Here is an 18,378-nt window from a genome sequence, read left to right as displayed (position 1 = left end):
CACTTACGGGAATCAAGGAATATGGGGATAGGTCGTGAAAGTGGCGTTGAGGTAGATAATCACCCATGATCTTATTGAATGGCGGAGCAGGCTCGGATGGGCCGTACGGCCTACTCCTATTTCTTATGTCCTTATTTTAACAGCAACAGTTAATCTGCTTTTGGTGATGTTGGTAGTGGGATGAATGTTGTCCAGGACATCAGAAATCCCCTGCTCTTATTCAAATGCTGCCGTGGGAAGTTTTATGTCCACTCGAACAGTTAGACAAGGCCTTGGTTTAGCGTCTCATCCAAAAGATGACACCTCTGACAATGCAGTGCTTTGTCAATACTACACTGAAGTATCAGCCTACGTTCCCAAGTCTTGGCATGCGGCTTGAACCCACAACATTCTGACCCAGAGGCAAGCATTCTGCCAAGTGAGCCAAGCTGACACACAGAAAACCAGTACATGGGACCAGTGATTTTGAAGTCATGCTCTGTGGTTTTCAAGAAAGAACAAACTTGCATCTATATAGCACTTTACTTCAGCACATTCTAAAGTGCTCCACAGCCAATGAAATACTTTTGAAAGTAGTCATGGTTGTAACATACAGAAACACAGCACCAATGAGATAATCTGCTTTATTCTAAGTGATGTTGGTTGAGTGATGAATGTCAGCCAGAACACCCCTGTTCATTTCAAATAACGCTGAAAGCCTTTCTTTGATTGTGAAAAGCGTTTGCACCTAGACACCTTCAACTAGCCCGTAAGACAAGGCGATGTGGAAATGTAAGAGCTGTGTACTCAACTATCTGAAGAGATGGGGTTCAGAAAGAAGGGGAACAGTGTACCCAACTATCTGAAGAGAAAGGAGCGTACCGAGAAAGAGAAGTGTCCTCTACTAGCTCAAAGAGATGGAGGAAGGGGAAAGCAGGGGAGGGGGAATGTTCTCTGATTGGCAGAATGTAACAAGTGGTATTCCCCAAGGACTTGTACTAGGGCCTCAGCTTTTCACCAAATATATTGACGATCTGGACGAAGGAATGTAGCGTTGTATATCCAAGTCTACAGATGACACTAAGTTAGGACGCAGAGTAAGTTGTGTGGATGGGAGCAGGAAGTTACAAAGGGACATAGAGAAGTGAGTGGGAAAATCTATGACAGTAGGAGTTCAGTGGAGATGTGCGAGGTTTTCCACTCTGAGTCTGAGGAAGACAAATATCGGAATATTTTCTTAAATGGTGAGAGACTAAGAGCAGTGGATGAGCAAAGGGATTTGAGTGTTCAGTTACACAAATCACGAAAAGCAAGTGCACAGGTACAAAAAGCAATCAAAAAGACTAATTGAATATTGGACTTCATCTCAAGGGATTTGGAATACAAAAGTGAGGGAATTATGCTTCGGTTGCACAGCTCGTTGGTCAGGCCCAATTTGTAGTATTGCGTTCAGTTTTGGGCACCAAATCTCAAGAAGGATATGTTGGCCTTGAAGTAGGTACAGCGCAGATTCACCAGAATATCAGGTTAAAAGATTTGTAAGCGATCAAGATTAAGAGTTAGTAAAGGAATCCATGTGAAAATAATTCATTTAATTAAGTTTCCATTTTCAACCTCTATGGTTGAAAATCTAAGCCTGGAATTCTGCAAATGGTTAACAGTACAATTTCTGCAAGAGGTCGTGAGCAGCCTGCTCTGGGCAAGGTCACGCATGGTTCACAATTAGAGATTAATTTATCTGTAACGAACAGTAATACATTAGGGGCTCACCCTAAGCACCAGTCTGATAGTCTTGGGACCATGGAAGAGAGAGATAAATATTTACAACGCCAGGAATTGCTTGAAAATGGGTGGTGAAAACTAGCGCAAAGTTCATCAAAATCATGTGAAATAATGTCGTTGGAAAGGTATAAAAACGGCAAGTGTTTGACTCCGTGATCAAGAATTCATTCTTGGCATTTAGGCAATATGGTATTATAAAATTTACATTCTTAACAGGTTAAATTACAAGGATAGGTTGCAGAAACTTGGCTTGTATTCCCTTAAGTTTGGAAGGTTAAGGGGTGATCTAATCAAGGTGTTTAAAATGATAAAGGGATTTGATAGGGTAGATACAGAGAAGCTATTTCCTCTGGTGGAGGAATCCAGAACAAGGAGGCACAATCTTGAAATTAGAGCTAGGCCATTTAGCGAAATCAGGAAGCACTTTTTCACACAAAGGGTAGTGGAAATCACTCCTCCAAATGGCTGTGGAAGCTGGGACAACTGAAATGTTCAAGACCGAGATAGATAGATTTTTGTTGTGTAGGAGTATCAAGGGATTATGGATCAAAGGCGGGTAAATGGAGTTGAGGTAAAAGATCAGCCACGATCTAACAGATTGGCGGAACAGGCTCGATGGACTGAATTGCCTGATCCTATCTTCCTAAGTAGCTCGAAGAGTCGTGCACAAGGAAGTACCATCAACACCACATGCATTACACAGATGGCAAAATTTGCACTGCTGCTTTTGAACACAAAAACAAATGACACAATCATGCCGAAATGAGCAACACCTGTAAATATGAATTTGAAAGCAGCAGGCCAGTCAATATTAACTCTGGAACTCTCTACACCATGAACACGGAGCAGGAAACAATGCAGTTTTATAAATTTGTTTAAAAAGCATGGGGGCAAGGGAGACTAGAACCACTTCCCTATTTTCCTTGGAAAGATTCAAATTATTTGTCTTCATTAAGAATAATATCTGGTGCAACATTTTATTGCTAAAACACCACAAGACAACACCGATCAAAACTTTGTCATGCAGTGCACGAACAAACCACATGAACCACAATTATCTTCCTCTGGTGCTTCCAAGGACAGGACTGCAGTCAGCAACGGTAAATCTGCTGTGAATCACTTTAACTTGCATAGTACAGGAAGAGAGATAATTTAATTGTAGAGACTAAAAGAAAACTTGTAAATGCCAGAGATCTGAAGTTCAACAACAGAAAATCCAGGAAATATACAGATCAGCCACTACCTAGAAAATAAAATGTAAGGAGTCGTACAACACCAGGTTATAGTCCAACAGCTTTATTTGAAATCACAAGCTTTCGGAGCTTTGCTCCTTCGTCACCTGAGACATGTCCTTGCCTAGCAATTGACAATCTATGTGTTAATCTATATCTGTAAACAATTTTACAACACCAAGTTATAGTCCAACAATTTTATTTGAAATTCACAAGCTTTCGGAGGCTACCTCCTTCCTCAGGTGAATGTAAGCCTCCGAAAGCTTGTGAATTTCAAATAAAATTGTTGGGCTATAACTTGGTGTTGTAAAATTGTTTACAATTGTCAACCCCAGTCCATCACCGGCATCTCCACATCATTAATCTATATCAATAGTGTCACTTGAGACCACATCTAATCTTGTTAATTGTTAAAATACTTTAGGTGCTTTTGAACTTATTAAACATAGAAAATAGGAGCAAGAGTAGGCCATTTGGCCCTGCTCCGCCATTCAAAAATGATCATGGCTGATCGTCTAACTCAGTACCCTGTTCCTGCTTTTTCCCCATATCCCTTGACCGCTTTAGCATTATGAAATATATCTATCTCCTTCTTGAATACATCTAATGACTTGGCCTCCACTGCCTTCTGTGGTAGAGAATTCCACAGGTTCAGCACCCTCAGTGAAGAAATTTCTCCTCATCTGTTCTAAATGGCATACCCCGTATCCTGAGACTGTGACCCCTGGTTCTGGACTCCCCAGACATTGGGAACACCCTCCCTGCATCTTGTCCTGTTAGAATTTTATATGTCTCGATGAGATCGCCTCTCATTCTTCTAAACTCGAGTGAATATAGGCCTAGTCGACCCGATCTCTCCTTGTACATCAGTCCTGCCATCCCAGGAATCAGTCTGGTAAACCTTTGTTGCACTCCCTCCATGGCAAGGATATCCTTCCTCAGATAAGGAGACCAAAACTGCACATAATACTCCAGACGTGGTCTCACCAAGGCCCTGTATAACTGCAGGAAGACATCCCTGCTCCTGTACTTAAATCCTCTTGCAATGAAGGCCAACATACCATTCGCCTTCCAAACTGCTTGCTGCACCTGAATGTTCGCTTTCAGCAACTGGTGTACAAGGACACCCAGGTCTCGTTGAACCTCCCCTTTTCCCAATCTATCACCATTCAGATAATAATCTACCTTTCTGTTTTTACAACCAAAGTGGATAACCTCACATTTATCCACATTATACTGCATCTGCCATGTTCTTGCCAATTCACCCAACTTGTCTAAATCACCTTGGAGCCTCTTTGCATCCTCCTCACAGCTCACATTCCACCCCAGCTTTGTGTCATCTGCAAACTTGGAAATGTTACATTTAGTTCCCTCATCCAAATCATTGATATATATTGTGAATAGCTGGGGCCCAAGCACCGATCCCTGCGGTACCCCACTAGTCACTGCCTGCCACCCGGAAAAAGACCCGTTTATTCCTACTCTCTGTTTCCTGTCTGTCAACCGATTCTCAATCCATGCCAGTATATTCGCCCCAATCCCATGTGCTTTAATTTTGCACACTAACCTCCTGTGTGGGACCTTATCAAAAGCCTTCTGAAAATCCAAGTACACCACATCCACTGGTTCTCCCCTATCTATTCTACTAATTACACCTCAAAACTCCAGTAGATTTGTTAAGCATGATTAAGCATTACTTGGTGAAAGACAAATCAGAGCCATCAAGTTAAAGGGAAGTGGTCAAAGACACAGTGATCTGCATATAATCAAGCCTTGGAAAAATATACATAAGATAATTAGCTTTGAACTTGCTACTTGATGAACGACAAACAAAGACAGCCAGTCTAGTAAACAAAGATGAATCAAGTACAGGGAAGTCACACTTCACTCTAGACAGGACACAGTAATCTGTGAGAGATCAAGCTTTGATGGGAGAAATGTCACACATGGTCCGAGTGAACAAAGACAACAATCTTTGTGGGGAAATGGCCACATCAGAGCCAGGTGTCCTTATGTGGCGTTTGAATGACAGACAGAGACACTCAGTCTTTGTAGGTGGCTTTCGGTGGACGTGTCCAGAGTGTGTGCAAGGGGTAGCATAAAGGAACCATGCTTTGGCTGCCAGTGGTGTACAATACCGATAGCTGTCTCTATTGGACTGTATCCAGAGGCAGGCTGGAATTAAAGAAAGCATATCTATGTTTGATTGTACCGTTTCTTGAAACTACTTTTAATAAAGGATAGACTTTCTTTTAATTGGAAGAAGCCTACGGTATTCTGCTTACTATAACTATTCATTAACATAGAAGATTACCACATTCATTAACTGAAAGTCCCTTTACAGCAAGGGATATCAAATCACAGCCCCCAAGCCCTAGCAATCCTGCCTTCGAAGCCTACAGAACTCAGTCCTATTTGCTCTTCAATTTCTCCTGTTTGAATTTTGCGGACCTAGAAGTTTGGAAAGGGGTGTTTTTAGTGCTATTGCCCCAATGCTGGCTAAATCCTGAGAACACTTAGGTTGGTTAGCATCAGCAATTAATACTGATTTAAATTTTATATGTGACCCTACTCCATGATATGTACTGATGCAACCCAATAAGACAAAAGCTTGGACACCCTGGCTTTACAGAACTGAATAAAGAGAGTTATGTTAAATAGCTGTCTGTTTATGAAAGTACAGTAAATAGTTTTAGTAATCTGTATCACAGACTACAGGAAAGCCTCGGAGGCAACTGAAAATGTCTTGAGCATTCTGCAAACTAAGCTGCAGGTTCAAATGATGTACGTGAACAAGAGCGAAGTCACCTGAACCCTGACATTAAATGACGAATAATGCAGCTAATCCCTCCTCGCCTCTCATGTTACATATGCTATGTGATTCCCTCTAACACGCAGTGAAATAAATCCCAGTATCATCGCTGTAGCAATCATGAGCTACCAGAACATTTCAGGCCACAAATCGGGATTTTGATCACATTTTGAGCCATCAATCAGAAAAATGTAAACAGAAATGGCAATGTTGAGTGTGTACATTTTACACCGAACAGCAGCAGGCTGTGGTTTCTAAGGCAGTGAAGCATCTCACAGTTGAGGTAATGTTGACATGCCACCTGAGCTCAATCTATTGGTTTATTAGTCATCACGGCCTCTCAATGGGTTACTGGCTTGATACAGGCTGTGCTCATCACTCATGACAAAACTCCCTCTGTAACAAAACCAGTCAGCAGTGTATTACCACCTGCAATGAAGTCATTGCTGTGGAACAGCTGCATACTTCACACACACAGACTAACTGCACTATGGAAAAAGGCACATCTCAGATTCAATTGGCAAATGCAATGTCCAGTCACGATGACCAGTCATATATCTGGGAAGGTTCCAGGATCAATCCGAGCTCTGAGCCCACTAGGCTCCACACCCTAAACAGCTGCGGGGGGGAGAGAGAAGGGGGGGGGGGGAAGAGAGAGGGGGGGGGGGGAAGAGAGAAGGGGGGGGGGGGGGGGAAGAGAGAAGGGGGGGGGGGGGAAGAGAGAAGGGGGGGGGGGGGGAAGAGAGAAGGGGGGGGGGGGAAGAGAGAAGGGGGGGGGGGGGGAAGAGAGAAGGGGGGGGGGGGAAGAGAGAAGGGGGGGGGGGGAAGAGAGAAGGGGGGGGGGGGGGGGAAGAGAGAAGGGGGGGGGGGGGGGGAAGAGAGAAGGGGGGGGGGGGGGGGAAGAGAGAAGGGGGGGGGGGGGGGAAGAGAGAAGGGGGGGGGGGGGGGGAAGAGAGAAGGGGGGGGGGGGGGGAAGAGAGAAGGGGGGGGGGGGGGAAGAGAGAAGGGGGGGGGGGGGGAAGAGAGAAGGGGGGGGGGGGAAGAGAGAAGGGGGGGGGGGGGGAAGAGAGAAGGGGGGGGGGGAAGAGAGAAGGGGGGGGGGGGGAAGAGAGAAGGGGGGGGGGGGGAAGAGAGAAGGGGGGGGGGAAGAGAGATGGGGGGGGGGAAGAGAGATGGGGGGGAAGAGAGATGGGGGGGAAGAGAGATGGGGGGGAAGAGAGATGGGGGGGAAGAGAGATGGGGGGGAAGAGAGATGGGGGGGAAGAGAGATGGGGGGGAAGAGAGATGGGGGGGAAGAGAGATGGGGGGGAAGAGAGATGGGGGGGAAGAGAGATGGGGGGGAAGAGAGATGGGGGGGGGGGGGGAAGAGAGATGGGGGGGGGGGGGGAAGAGAGATGGGGGGGGGGGGGGGAAGAGAGATGGGGGGGGGGAAGAGAGATGGGGGGGGGGGGGAAGAGAGATGGGGGGGGGGGGGAAGAGAGATGGGGGGGGGGGGGAAGAGAGATGGGGGGGGGGGAAGAGAGATGGGGGGGGGGGGGGGAAGAGAGATGGGGGGGGGGGGGGGAAGAGAGATGGGGGGGGGGGGGGGGGAAGAGAGATGGGGGGGGGGGGGGGGGGAAGAGAGATGGGGGGGGGGGGGGGGGGGGAAGAGAGATGGGGGGGGGGGGGGGGAAGAGAGATGGGGGGGGGGGGGGAAGAGAGATGGGGGGGGGGGGGAAGAGAGAAGGGGGGGGGGGGAAGAGAGAAGGGGGGGGGGGGGGAAGAGAGAAGGGGGGGGGGGGGAAGAGAGAAGGGGGGGGGGGAAGAGAGATGGGGGGGGGAAGAGAGATGGGGGGGAAGAGAGATGGGGGGGAAGAGAGATGGGGGGGAAGAGAGATGGGGGGGAAGAGAGATGGGGGGGAAGAGAGATGGGGGGGAAGAGAGATGGGGGGGAAGAGAGATGGGGGGGAAGAGAGATGGGGGGGAAGAGAGATGGGGGGGAAGAGAGATGGGGGGGAAGAGAGATGGGGGGGAAGAGAGATGGGGGGGAAGAGAGATGGGGGGGAAGAGAGATGGGGGGGGGGGGGGAAGAGAGATGGGGGGGGGGGGGGGAAGAGAGATGGGGGGGGGGGGGGGGAAGAGAGATGGGGGGGGGGGGGGAAGAGAGATGGGGGGGGGGAAGAGAGATGGGGGGGGGGGGGAAGAGAGATGGGGGGGGGGGGAAGAGAGATGGGGGGGGGGGGGAAGAGAGATGGGGGGGGGGGGGAAGAGAGATGGGGGGGGGGGGGGGAAGAGAGATGGGGGGGGGGGGGGAAGAGAGATGGGGGGGGGGGGGGGGAAGAGAGATGGGGGGGGGGGAAGAGAGATGGGGGGGGGGGGGAAGAGAGATGGGGGGGGGGGGAAGAGAGATGGGGGGGGGGGGAAGAGAGATGGGGGGGGGGGGGAAGAGAGATGGGGGGGGGGGGGGGGGGGGGGAAGAGAGATGGGGGGGGGGGGGGGAAGAGAGATGGGGGGGGGGGGGGGAAGAGAGATGGGGGGGGGGGGGGAAGAGAGATGGGGGGGGGGGGGGGGAAGAGAGATTGGGGGGGGGGGGGGGAAGAGAGATGGGGGGGGGGGGGGGGAAGAGAGATGGGGGGGGGGGGGGGGGGGAAGAGAGATGGGGGGGGGGGGGGGGGGAAGAGAGATGGGGGGGGGGGGGGGGGAAGAGAGATGGGGGGGGGGGGGGAAGAGAGATGGGGGGGGGGGGGAAGAGAGATGGGGGGGGGGGGGGGAAGAGAGATGGGGGGGGGGGGAAGAGAGATGGGGGGGGGGGGGAAGAGAGATGGGGGGGGGGGGAAGAGAGATGGGGGGGGGGGGAAGAGAGATGGGGGGGGGGGGGAAGAGAGATGGGGGGGGGGGAAGAGAGATGGGGGGGGGGGGGGGGGGGAAGAGGGAAGAGAGATGGGGGGGGGGGGGGGAAGAGAGATGGGGGGGGGGGGGGGAAGAGAGATGGGGGGGGGGGGAAGAGAGATGGGGGGGGGGGAAGAGAGATGGGGGGGGGGGGAAGAGAGATGGGGGGGGGGGGGAAGAGTGATGGGGGGGGGGGGAAGAGAGATGGGGGGGGGGGGAAGTGTGATGGGGGGGGGGGAAGAGAGTGGGGGGGGGGGAAGAGAGTGGGGGGGGGGGGGGGGGATGAGAGATGGGGGGGGGGGGGGGGAAGTGAGATGGGGGGGGGGGGGGGGAAGAGAGATGGGGGGGGGGGGGGGGGGAGTGAGATGGGGGGGGGGGGGGGAAGTGTGATGGGGGGGGGGGGGGGAAGAGTGATGGGGGGGGGGGGGGGGGGAAGAGAGTGGGGGGGGGGGGGGGGGGGAAGAGAGATGGGGGGGGGGGGGGGGGGAAGAGAGATGGGGGGGGGGGGGGGAAGAGTGATGGGGGGGGGGGGGGGAAGAGAGATGGGGGGGGGGGGGGGGAAGAGAGATGGGGGGGGGGGGGGGAAGAGAGATGGGGGGGGGGGGGGAAGAGAGATGGGGGGGGGGGGGAAGTGAGATGGGGGGGGGGGGGGATAGATGGGGGGGGGGGGGGAAGAGAGATGGGGGGGGGGGGGGAAGAGAGATGGGGGGGGGGGGGGGAAGAGAGATGGGGGGGGGGGGGAAGAGAGATGGGGGGGGGGGGGGAAGAGAGATGGGGGGGGGGGGGAAGAGAGATGGGGGGGGGGGGGAAGAGAGATGGGGGGGGGGGGGAGATGGGGGAGAGATGGGGGGGGGGGGGGGAGATGGGGGGAGAGATGGGGGGGGGGGGGAGATGGGGGGAGAGATGGGTGGGGGGGGGAGATGGGGGGAGAGATGGTGGGGGGGGGGGGGGGGAAGAGATGGGGGGGGGGGGGAAGAGATGGGGGGGGGGGGAAGAGATGGGGGGGGGGGGAAGAGATGGGGGGGGGGAAGAGATGGGGGGGGGGAAGAGATGGGGGGGGGGGGAAGAGATGGGGGGGGGGGGGAAGAGATGGGGGGGGGGGGGGAAGAGATGGGGGGGGGGGGGAAGAGAGAGAGATGGGGGGGGGGGAAGAGAGAGAGATGGGGGGGGGGGGGAAGAGAGAGAGATGGGGGGGGGGGGAAGAGAGAGAGATGGGGGGGGGGGAAGAGAGAGAGATGGGGGGGGGGGAAGAGAGAGAGATGGGGGGGGGGAAGAGAGAGAGATGGGGGGGGGGGGAAGAGAGAGAGATGGGGGGGGGGGGGAAGAGAGAGAGATGGGGGGGGGGGGGGGGGAAGAGAGAGAGATGGGGGGGGGGGGGGGGAAGAGAGAGAGATGGGGGGGGCGGGGGGGAAGAGAGAGAGATGGGGGGGGGGGGGAAGAGAGAGAGATGGGGGGGGGGGGGAAGAGAGAGAGATGGGGGGGGGGGGGGGGGGAAGAGAGAGAGATGGGGGGGGGGGGGGGGGGAATCTGCCAGAGGCTCTGCTCCTAATTGCCAGCCAACTTGCTTTGTTGGAAAGGATTAGGTCAGCTGTGAAGCCTTCAATACTCACCATCACTTTCTCCCCTTCATTTGCCTCCTCCTCTGGTTACGGAGCAGCGCGGTCACCAGGCATTTAAAGCCAATTATCAGGTCTGATACACTACAGGAAAGAGAACAGGTGACCCGATATGCTTTATCGGCAGCTCACTTAAGTACTTTGGCGCAGGACAAAGCTCGGTCACTTATTTTCTGGTTTTTCATAGCTGCCAGTTGGGCAACTCAAAAGCAGAATTTGAGAATAATTCTGCAACCCTTCTCTCTTTCCTGCTCTCTGTTCTGAGTTCCGGCTGCAGCTCTACATTCTTCTAGTCTCTCTCTCTGGTACTGTTCCCTCTGGACACATGCCTTTAGTTACAAGTGACAGAAAGGATTTGCTTAAGATTTTAAAAAATATGCAATTTTCTTTATGCACACTGAAACATCAACAAGGAAAATAGCAAGTCCTTGGTGTTTACTTGGAGCCCAACTGGTGTCCAAGTGGGAACCAAGGACTCAAATGAACATAAAAGATCCACAATTTGATTAAGAGCAGGGAATTCTCTTGATTTCCTGGATAGCATTTATCACCCAACACCAGCACAATCAGTTTAACTGGTCATTCCTTTGCTGAGTGCGGGATTTTGCTTTGTGCAAATTGGCTGCTGGATTTGTCTAGATAACAGACTTCATTTCAAAAGTAATTCATTACTTGTAAAGCGCTTAGGAATATCCCAAGGATATGAAAGGCTCTAAATAAATGCAGTTCTTTCACATACGTCCTTGCCTGGGTCTGATTACCCAACACTGAGCATCACCAGACAGTTACACACATTGGGCAATTCCCACCCAGGAAATGACATCAAGCCAGATGACCAATCCTGGTTCAATGAGTGTAGAAGAGCATGTCAGGAGCAGCACCAGGCACACCTAAAAATGAGGTGCCAACCTAGTGAAGCTACAACACAGGGCTACATGCGATGCTAAACAGTGGAAGCAGCATGCTATAGACAGAGCTGAGCGATCCCACAACCAACGGACAAAGCTCTGCAGTCCTGCCACATCCGGTCGTGAATGGTGGTGGACACTTAAACAACTAACGGGAAATGGAGGCTCCACAAACATCGCCATACTCAAGGATGGCAGAGCCCAGCACACGAGTGCAAAAGACAAGGATGAAGCATTCGCAGCCATCTTCCCAGATGTGCCAAGCGGATGATCCTTCTCGGCCTCCTTATGAGGTCCACACCATCACAGATGCCAGTCTTCAGCCAATTCGATTCACTCCAGAGATTTGAAACCAGGGATGAATATTACCAAGACTCAAGTAGCAACTACCTGGTCAGAGAGTGTACACTGTGGATTTAAGAAGGTCAAACACTGTAGCGATCAGAGGATATGGTCAATAAGTTTCAAGATCGTGAAACTTTCCTGTGCCACTAGATGACACCAATGATGCAATAAAATGGGTAATAATTACAAAATGTGCAAATCCTGCTCCTTTTTGAGAAATACCACTGACTGACTGGCCTGAAGATCACAAGATAGATAAAGAGGTGGGAGGCCATCTTTGCTCCTCAACACAGAATCCATTCTACTCCACCGAATATTCTTCCCACCCTGCCCAACACATCTCTTGAATGAGTCCAAGGTTTTTTGCTTCCGCTACCCTACCTGAAAATGCATTCCAAGTGCTGATCATTCTTGATGTGACAAAAGTCTTCCTGACAACTGTTTCACTAGTTTTAATCTAAGCCCACTTGTTCTGATATCCTGGCAAACCTTTAAATAATGCTCCCAATTAACTCTACCTAAGCCATTTCCTATCTTGTATCCTTCTATAAAGAACTGTCTCAGGTCGCTGCCTTTCAAGACTAAAAGAGGCACCATTCTTCTCATTAAAGTGAAAAAAAAAAATCACAACTTCTAATTTGTCAGATTTTTTTTTTAAAAAGGGAAAAACATAAGTATGGAAAATGAAAAGGCCATTCAACCTTTCCAAGGACAGTTTACAATTTGTTCAATTATGCATTCTACCCAGCTCAAATCTGAAGGAAAGGGATATGAATTGATCTGTCAGGGGAACTGAAAGAAAATTCACAAGAACCAACTGTACAGTCAATACTATGAAACCCAACCTGTTGCTTTCCACAATGTTCCCACTGTCTAGCAAAATAGGGTTTCATGTGGTATTTGACCCTCTCAATCTACACTTAACCTTTAGAACCTTCAATCCTGTTCTTAACCATATGTTTATCCAGCTTTTGTCAAAGGAATGAATTAACACAGAGCTAAGTGAAGGTCTGTTCCACATATCCACTAATTTACGTGTGGGAGTGGAAGAAATTACTCGATCCCTAGTCTGACTTGAGGCTTACTCATTTTGTAAATGTGTCCTGTAGCTCTATACTATACAGTAGAAATACATCTACATTATCTGTGACTCTCAACATCTTAGACCTGGATCACATCCCCTCTCAATCATCTTTTTTTCCCAATTAACAGAATTTCAGTGTAGTTCTTTGAAGGTAGGGCCTGAATTCCCAGAATCACTTGTCATTCAATCCTGAAACACAATAGCCTCTTTTGACTTACAATCAAACTATCTTCAGATGCACGACAGTACTTAGTCATTCTAAATAATAGCTCAATACCGACTCAATACTTTGAGGCGAATCATAAAAAGAATGGGCTTCAATGAACAATTAGTTAAATAGCATGTATGGAAGGGAACTAAGAGTAGGTAACTGGACAACTTCCTCAGGTACAAAGAGCTTGTACCAAGAACTTATACTGAAAGGAGAGGCTGCATATTAATACCGAGGGGATGCAATCAGGGTAGAATGTAAAATTCAAATTGATGTAATGTACCTGTAATGAATCTGTAATCAATAATCTAATTTGACTGTAATGCAATGAGGCACCCTAGAGTGTCATGTACTGTAATTATGTACAATGTGTTCATTGAACTATACTTGATGTAACCTGCAAATTGTATAATCTGTATTGTGTATGTTTGGAATGTGATATGAAAACTGTATTGTATGTATTGCTGCAAATTTTATGAATAAAGTATTTTTTTAAAAAAAGAGACTGCATATTACCACAGGGAGAACAAAAATGTTAGTGCAGTATTCCAAGTGTGGCCTCACCAATGCCATGTACAACTTCAACAAGACATCCCAACTCCTGCATTCAATGTTCTGACCAATGAAACCAAGCATGCCGAATGCCTTCTTCACCACCCTATCCACCTGTGACTCCACTTTCAAGGAGCTATGAACCTGTACTCCTAGATCTCTTTGTTCTATAACTCTCCCCAACGCCCTACCATTAACGGAGTAGGTCCTGGCCCGATTCGATCTACCAAAATGCATCACCTCACATTTATCTAAATTAAACTCCATCTGCCATTCATCGGCCCACTGGCCCAATTTATCAAGATCCCGTTGCAATCCTAGATAACCTTCTTCACTGTCCACAATGCCACCAATCTTGGTGTCATCTGCAAACTTACTAACCATGCCTCTTAAATTCTCATCCAAATCATTAATATAAATAACAAATAACAGCGGACCCAGCACCGATCCCTGAGGCACACCGCTGGTCACAGGCATCCAGTTTGAAAAACAACCCTCTACAACCACCCTCTGTCTTCTGTCGTCAAGCCAATTTTGTATCCAATTGGCTACCTCACCTTGGATCCCGTGAGATTTAATCTTATGTAACAACCTGCCATGCGGTACCTTGTCAAAGGCTTTGCTGAAGTCCATGTAGACCACGTCTACTGCACAGCCCTCATCTATCTTCTTGGTTACCCCTTCAAAAAACTCAATCAAATTTGTGAGACATGATTTTCCTCTCACAAAACCATGCTGACTGTTCCTAATCAGTCCCTGCCTCTCCAAATGCCTGTAGATCCTGTCCCTCAGAATACCCTCTAACAACTTACCCACTACTGATGTCAGGCTCACCGGTCTGTAGTTCCCAGGCTTTTCCCTGCCGCCCTTCTTAAACAAAGGCACAACATTTGCTACCCTCCAATCTTCAGGCACCTCACCTGTAGCGGTGGATGATTCAAATATCTCTGCTAGGGGACCCGCAATTTCCTCCCTAACCTCCCATAACGTCCTGGGATACATTTCATCAGGTCCCGGAGATTTATCTACCTTGATACGCGTTAAGACTTCCAGCACCTCCCTCTCTGTAATATGTACACTCCTCAAGACATCACTATTTATTTCCCCAAGTTCCCTAACATCCATGCCTTTCTCAACCGTAAATACCGATGTGAAATATTCATTCAGGATCTCACCCATCTCTTGTGGTTCCGCACATAGATGACCTTGTTGATCCTTAAGAGGCCCTACTCTCTCCCTAGTTACTCTTTTACCCTTTATGTATTTGTAGAAGCTCTTTGGCTTCTCCTTTGCCTTATCTGCCAAAGCAATCTCATGTCCCCTTTCTGCCCTCCTGATTTCTCTCTTAACTCTACTCCGGCAATCTCTATACTCTTCAAGGGATCCACTTGATCCCAGCTGCCTATGCATGTCATATGCCTCCTTCTTCTTTTTGACTAGGGCCTCAATCTCCCGAGTCATCCAAGGTTCCCTACTTCTACCAGCCTTGCCCTTCACTTTATAAGGAATGTGCTTACCCTGAACCCTGGTTAACACACTTTTGAAAGCCTCCCACTTACCAGACGTCCCTTTGCCTGCCAACAGACTCTCCCAATCAACTTCTGAAAGTTCCTGTCTAATACCATCAAAATTGGCCTTTCCCCAATTTAGAATTTTAACTTTTGGGCCAGACCTATCCTTCTCCATAGCTATCTTAAAACTAATGGAATTATGATCACTGGTCCCAAAGTGATCCCTCACTAACACTTCTGTCACCTGCCCTTCCTTATTTTTTGCAGCAGAAGGGTGAATATAGTGCTTCAGTGACTATAGATGAACAAAGTTCTGTGCTGATTAAGAAATAGGAAGAGATACTATTGTTCAGGACAAAGAAATGCAATCCTGACAAAAAGATAGTGAAAAGGAAAATGTAAATTCAGCTTAAATCTTTAACAGAATGAGCATTACAAACAAACTTCTTGAATTAAAAAGTATATGCGAGTGAAAATATAGGTATTCCAGAAATTTGTGAGAAGACAGGAGGCAATTGGAAAGACCCAAGAGGGTATCAATATTTTGTAAGGACTAAATAGCAGAATTGCACAAGTCTAAATCTTACTTTAAAAGCTTTGTGTGAAACTTAATCAAATACCTCCTGAAAATCCAAGCAAACTATAATCCTCAACTGCCAATTTAGTTACATCCTCAAAGAATTCTAGATTGAATAGGACCAATACTTCTAAATGCATACTGACTCCTACACTCTTTAGGTGTGCACTGACAGTGTGTTACAAGATGTTTTTGAGTTTACACTGTCAGATCCTTACCGTACAACTTTTAAAAAAAAAAATCAAGTCCACGTTTACTATACTCTGCTGCGGTTACATAGAAATTACAGCACAGAAACAAGCCATTCGGCCCAACTGGTCTGTGCTGGGTATTTATGTGCCACACAAGCCTCCTCCCACCCTATCAGCATAATCTTCTATTCCTTTCTCCCTCATGTATTTATCTAGCTTCCCCTTAAATGCACCTATGCTATTCACCTCTACTACTCCTTTTGGTAGCACATTCCAACCGATCAAGTTTCCATATATTTCCTACAATTATAAACAGAGCCGTGCCTACTTGCCTATCACTTTCTTCAAAAGATACTAGGATGAATGTCATTCAGATGATCTATCGACATGAGATAGTTTGAGTTTGCTTAATACATATGTGGTTACTAACCTCTACATATGTTCCAGCCCCCACAGTACAAATCATAGATTCAAGTTGACAGTCTTCGTTTCTGCTCTAAAAGATTAACACATCTGCCATTTCTTGATATATCCACCCCCCCCCATCCCCCATTTATATATTTCCACATACTCTGCAACACTCCAGTGACTCGTTACATTATATATTACCTGTTGCTCATGTCACTATCTACAAACTGCCTAAATTAGACCAGACACTTCCTGGAACAACATTTCCCTCGACACACTCTCAATTCAGGGGTTTAAAACCACGGCTTCTTTCAATCACTGCCACTGTCGAGTTGGTCATTAGGAGCATTCTGGGGTGACCTAGCTTGCCAATTTTCCATGTCACCCACACACGGACGGACAAAAAGGACAAGACCAAGCCCCAGGAACTTGGGTGTGTAGAGAGCCATGGGGCTGGAACCCAAGTCTTCCTGTTGCGGTGTCAGGCAACAAGCATTTCCAATGGGACATTCTCAGGTGAACTGCCTCAATTATAATACTACCAATGACAACTTTGAAGACTTATAATGGAAGTTAGAACAATGTAGAGGGTTTAGAAAGCTTAAGACAGAAAATATCCCAATAAATAAAGATTGCCCAAAAAACTGAACATGTTATTAAAGTAGAATTGTTTTTGTAAAGGGCTTTAAACGCCGAGAATTTACCTTAAAACTCACAGCGGCTGCGTTAACCTGGTCACTCAGGTGGGAACTCCAGCCCGAGAGACTCACCTGGGGCGGCTGCCTCCCCCGCAGGTGCGCTTCACTCCCTCAGTAACACGCCATATACCAGCCTGCAGAGGAAGGCCAGTTCCTCCCTTTCCCCTAATCCCACTCGGCAGCCACGTTGTCTTTTACCTGAAGAAGCCCCTTGGACGATCCCACGGCCCCCCCCCGGCCGACGCGGTCAGAACTTTCTCCCGGCTCCTGTTTCGCTCGGCGAGTCTCGTCGGCTTGTTCGGGTTTGTTCGGCTGTTTCCGGAAACCCGACCCCCTCTCTCTCTCTCTCTCTCTCTCCCCCCCCCCCTTTTTAAACACTAATTACCTCATCGACCAGAAGAGTTCCGTTACTGACGGTTAGAAGGGAACGGCCTCGCGCAGTTCGAATGCTTTCGTTCGACAGCACCCATCTGAGGCTCCGCGCGACCAACTACATTTCCCAAAGGGCTTTGCCGCAGTGACAGCGGACCACACAGCCCGGTTAGGCTTTGCTCGGACGTTGAAGCCAATTTGCGCACGCGCAGCGGCAGCGCACTACAACCACCGGCGGCCCTTGCGACTGCCGCACATGCGCAGCGCTGAAACAAATGCCCGTGCTTCGTCGCGCGCTTTGAGCGTTGGCGGGAAAGGAAAAAATGGCGGACGAAGGGAGTATCAAGAAAAGGTAAAGGCAGTGCTTCGGGCAGAGCGGCACATCGGGATAGGGAGCGGTGTGATAGAGCGGCAGCGGTACTCGTCAGGGATTCCGATATTTCCTAGTGCAGGCTACTTACTAACTACGGCCTTCGTTGCGCTGGCCCGGAGCAGCCAGGGTATAGTCCTGGTAACTGGCGGTTAAGGATGTGGGTTGTTAGTTGATGCCTCAGGTCCCCAGCTCGAGAGACTTAAGCACATAATCCAGGCTGACACTAAACTGAGGCCCATCTGCGCTCTCGGGTGGATGTATACGATCCCGTGGCATTTTTGGAAGAAGAGCAGGGGGAGTTCTCTCCGTTTTCCTGGACAATATTTATCTCTCAGCCAACACCTAAAACAGATTATTATCTCATTGCTGTTTGTGGGATCTTGCTATGTGCAAATTGGATGCCACGTTTCCGACATTACAACAGTGACTACACTTCAAAAGTACTTCATTGGCTATGAAGTGTTTTCCGATGTCCTGAAAGGCACTACACAAATGCAAGGTCTTTCTTTTCTTGTGTAAGGAATCTTACAACACCAGGTTATAGTCCAACAATTTTATTTTAAAATCACAAGCTTTCGGAGATTATCTCCTTCGTCAGGTGAGTGAGTGAGTGAAAGGTTCTCAAATCGCATATCTTATATTAGGCTGGGACACGCTCACACCAATCAAAGGTGTCGTTGGTGTTCAGACAGGTTAGCCATGGAAAACAGTTCTGAATACACAATGGGTCAGATTACAAAGCCAGAGAGAGAAAGAGACCCGAAAGGCAGAGAGAGAGAGAGAATGTCCAGTTGTATTAAAAACAGATAACTTTTTTTTCCCTGCTGGTGGGGTTACGTGTAGCGTGCCATGAACCCAA

At 48.9% G+C, this 18,378-nt stretch overlaps 2 protein-coding genes across 7 annotated transcripts in view; one reads left to right on the top strand and one right to left on the bottom strand.

Moving 5' to 3' along the window:
* mvb12a (multivesicular body subunit 12A) overlaps positions 1 to 17,302 on the bottom strand; it is a 44,018-nt gene extending 26,716 nt beyond the window's left edge. For 2 of the 6 annotated variants that reach the window (XM_067973186.1, XM_067973192.1), the window contains exon 1: positions 16,781 to 16,966. The gene's annotated coding sequence lies outside the window, so the exon portion shown is untranslated. The other 4 variants (XM_067973188.1, XM_067973187.1, XM_067973191.1 and 1 more) reach the window with 4 other exon arrangements.
* A 116-nt stretch (positions 17,303 to 17,418) lies between these two features.
* The window catches only part of LOC137304543 (Kinetochore-associated protein DSN1 homolog), a 49,457-nt gene continuing 48,497 nt past the window's right edge, over positions 17,419 to 18,378 (top strand). The window contains exon 1 of the mRNA XM_067973185.1: positions 17,419 to 17,498. Coding sequence (XP_067829286.1) covers positions 17,470 to 17,498 — 29 coding nt within the window. The 5' untranslated portion in view covers positions 17,419 to 17,469. The remainder of the gene's footprint in view (positions 17,499 to 18,378) is intronic.

Source organism: Heptranchias perlo, chromosome 37, assembly GCF_035084215.1.
Source record: "Heptranchias perlo isolate sHepPer1 chromosome 37, sHepPer1.hap1, whole genome shotgun sequence".
NCBI classification, from domain to species: domain Eukaryota; kingdom Metazoa; phylum Chordata; class Chondrichthyes; order Hexanchiformes; family Hexanchidae; genus Heptranchias; species Heptranchias perlo.
The sequence above is the reverse complement of the archived record's forward strand: the minus strand, read 5'-3'. Positions and strand labels throughout refer to the sequence as shown.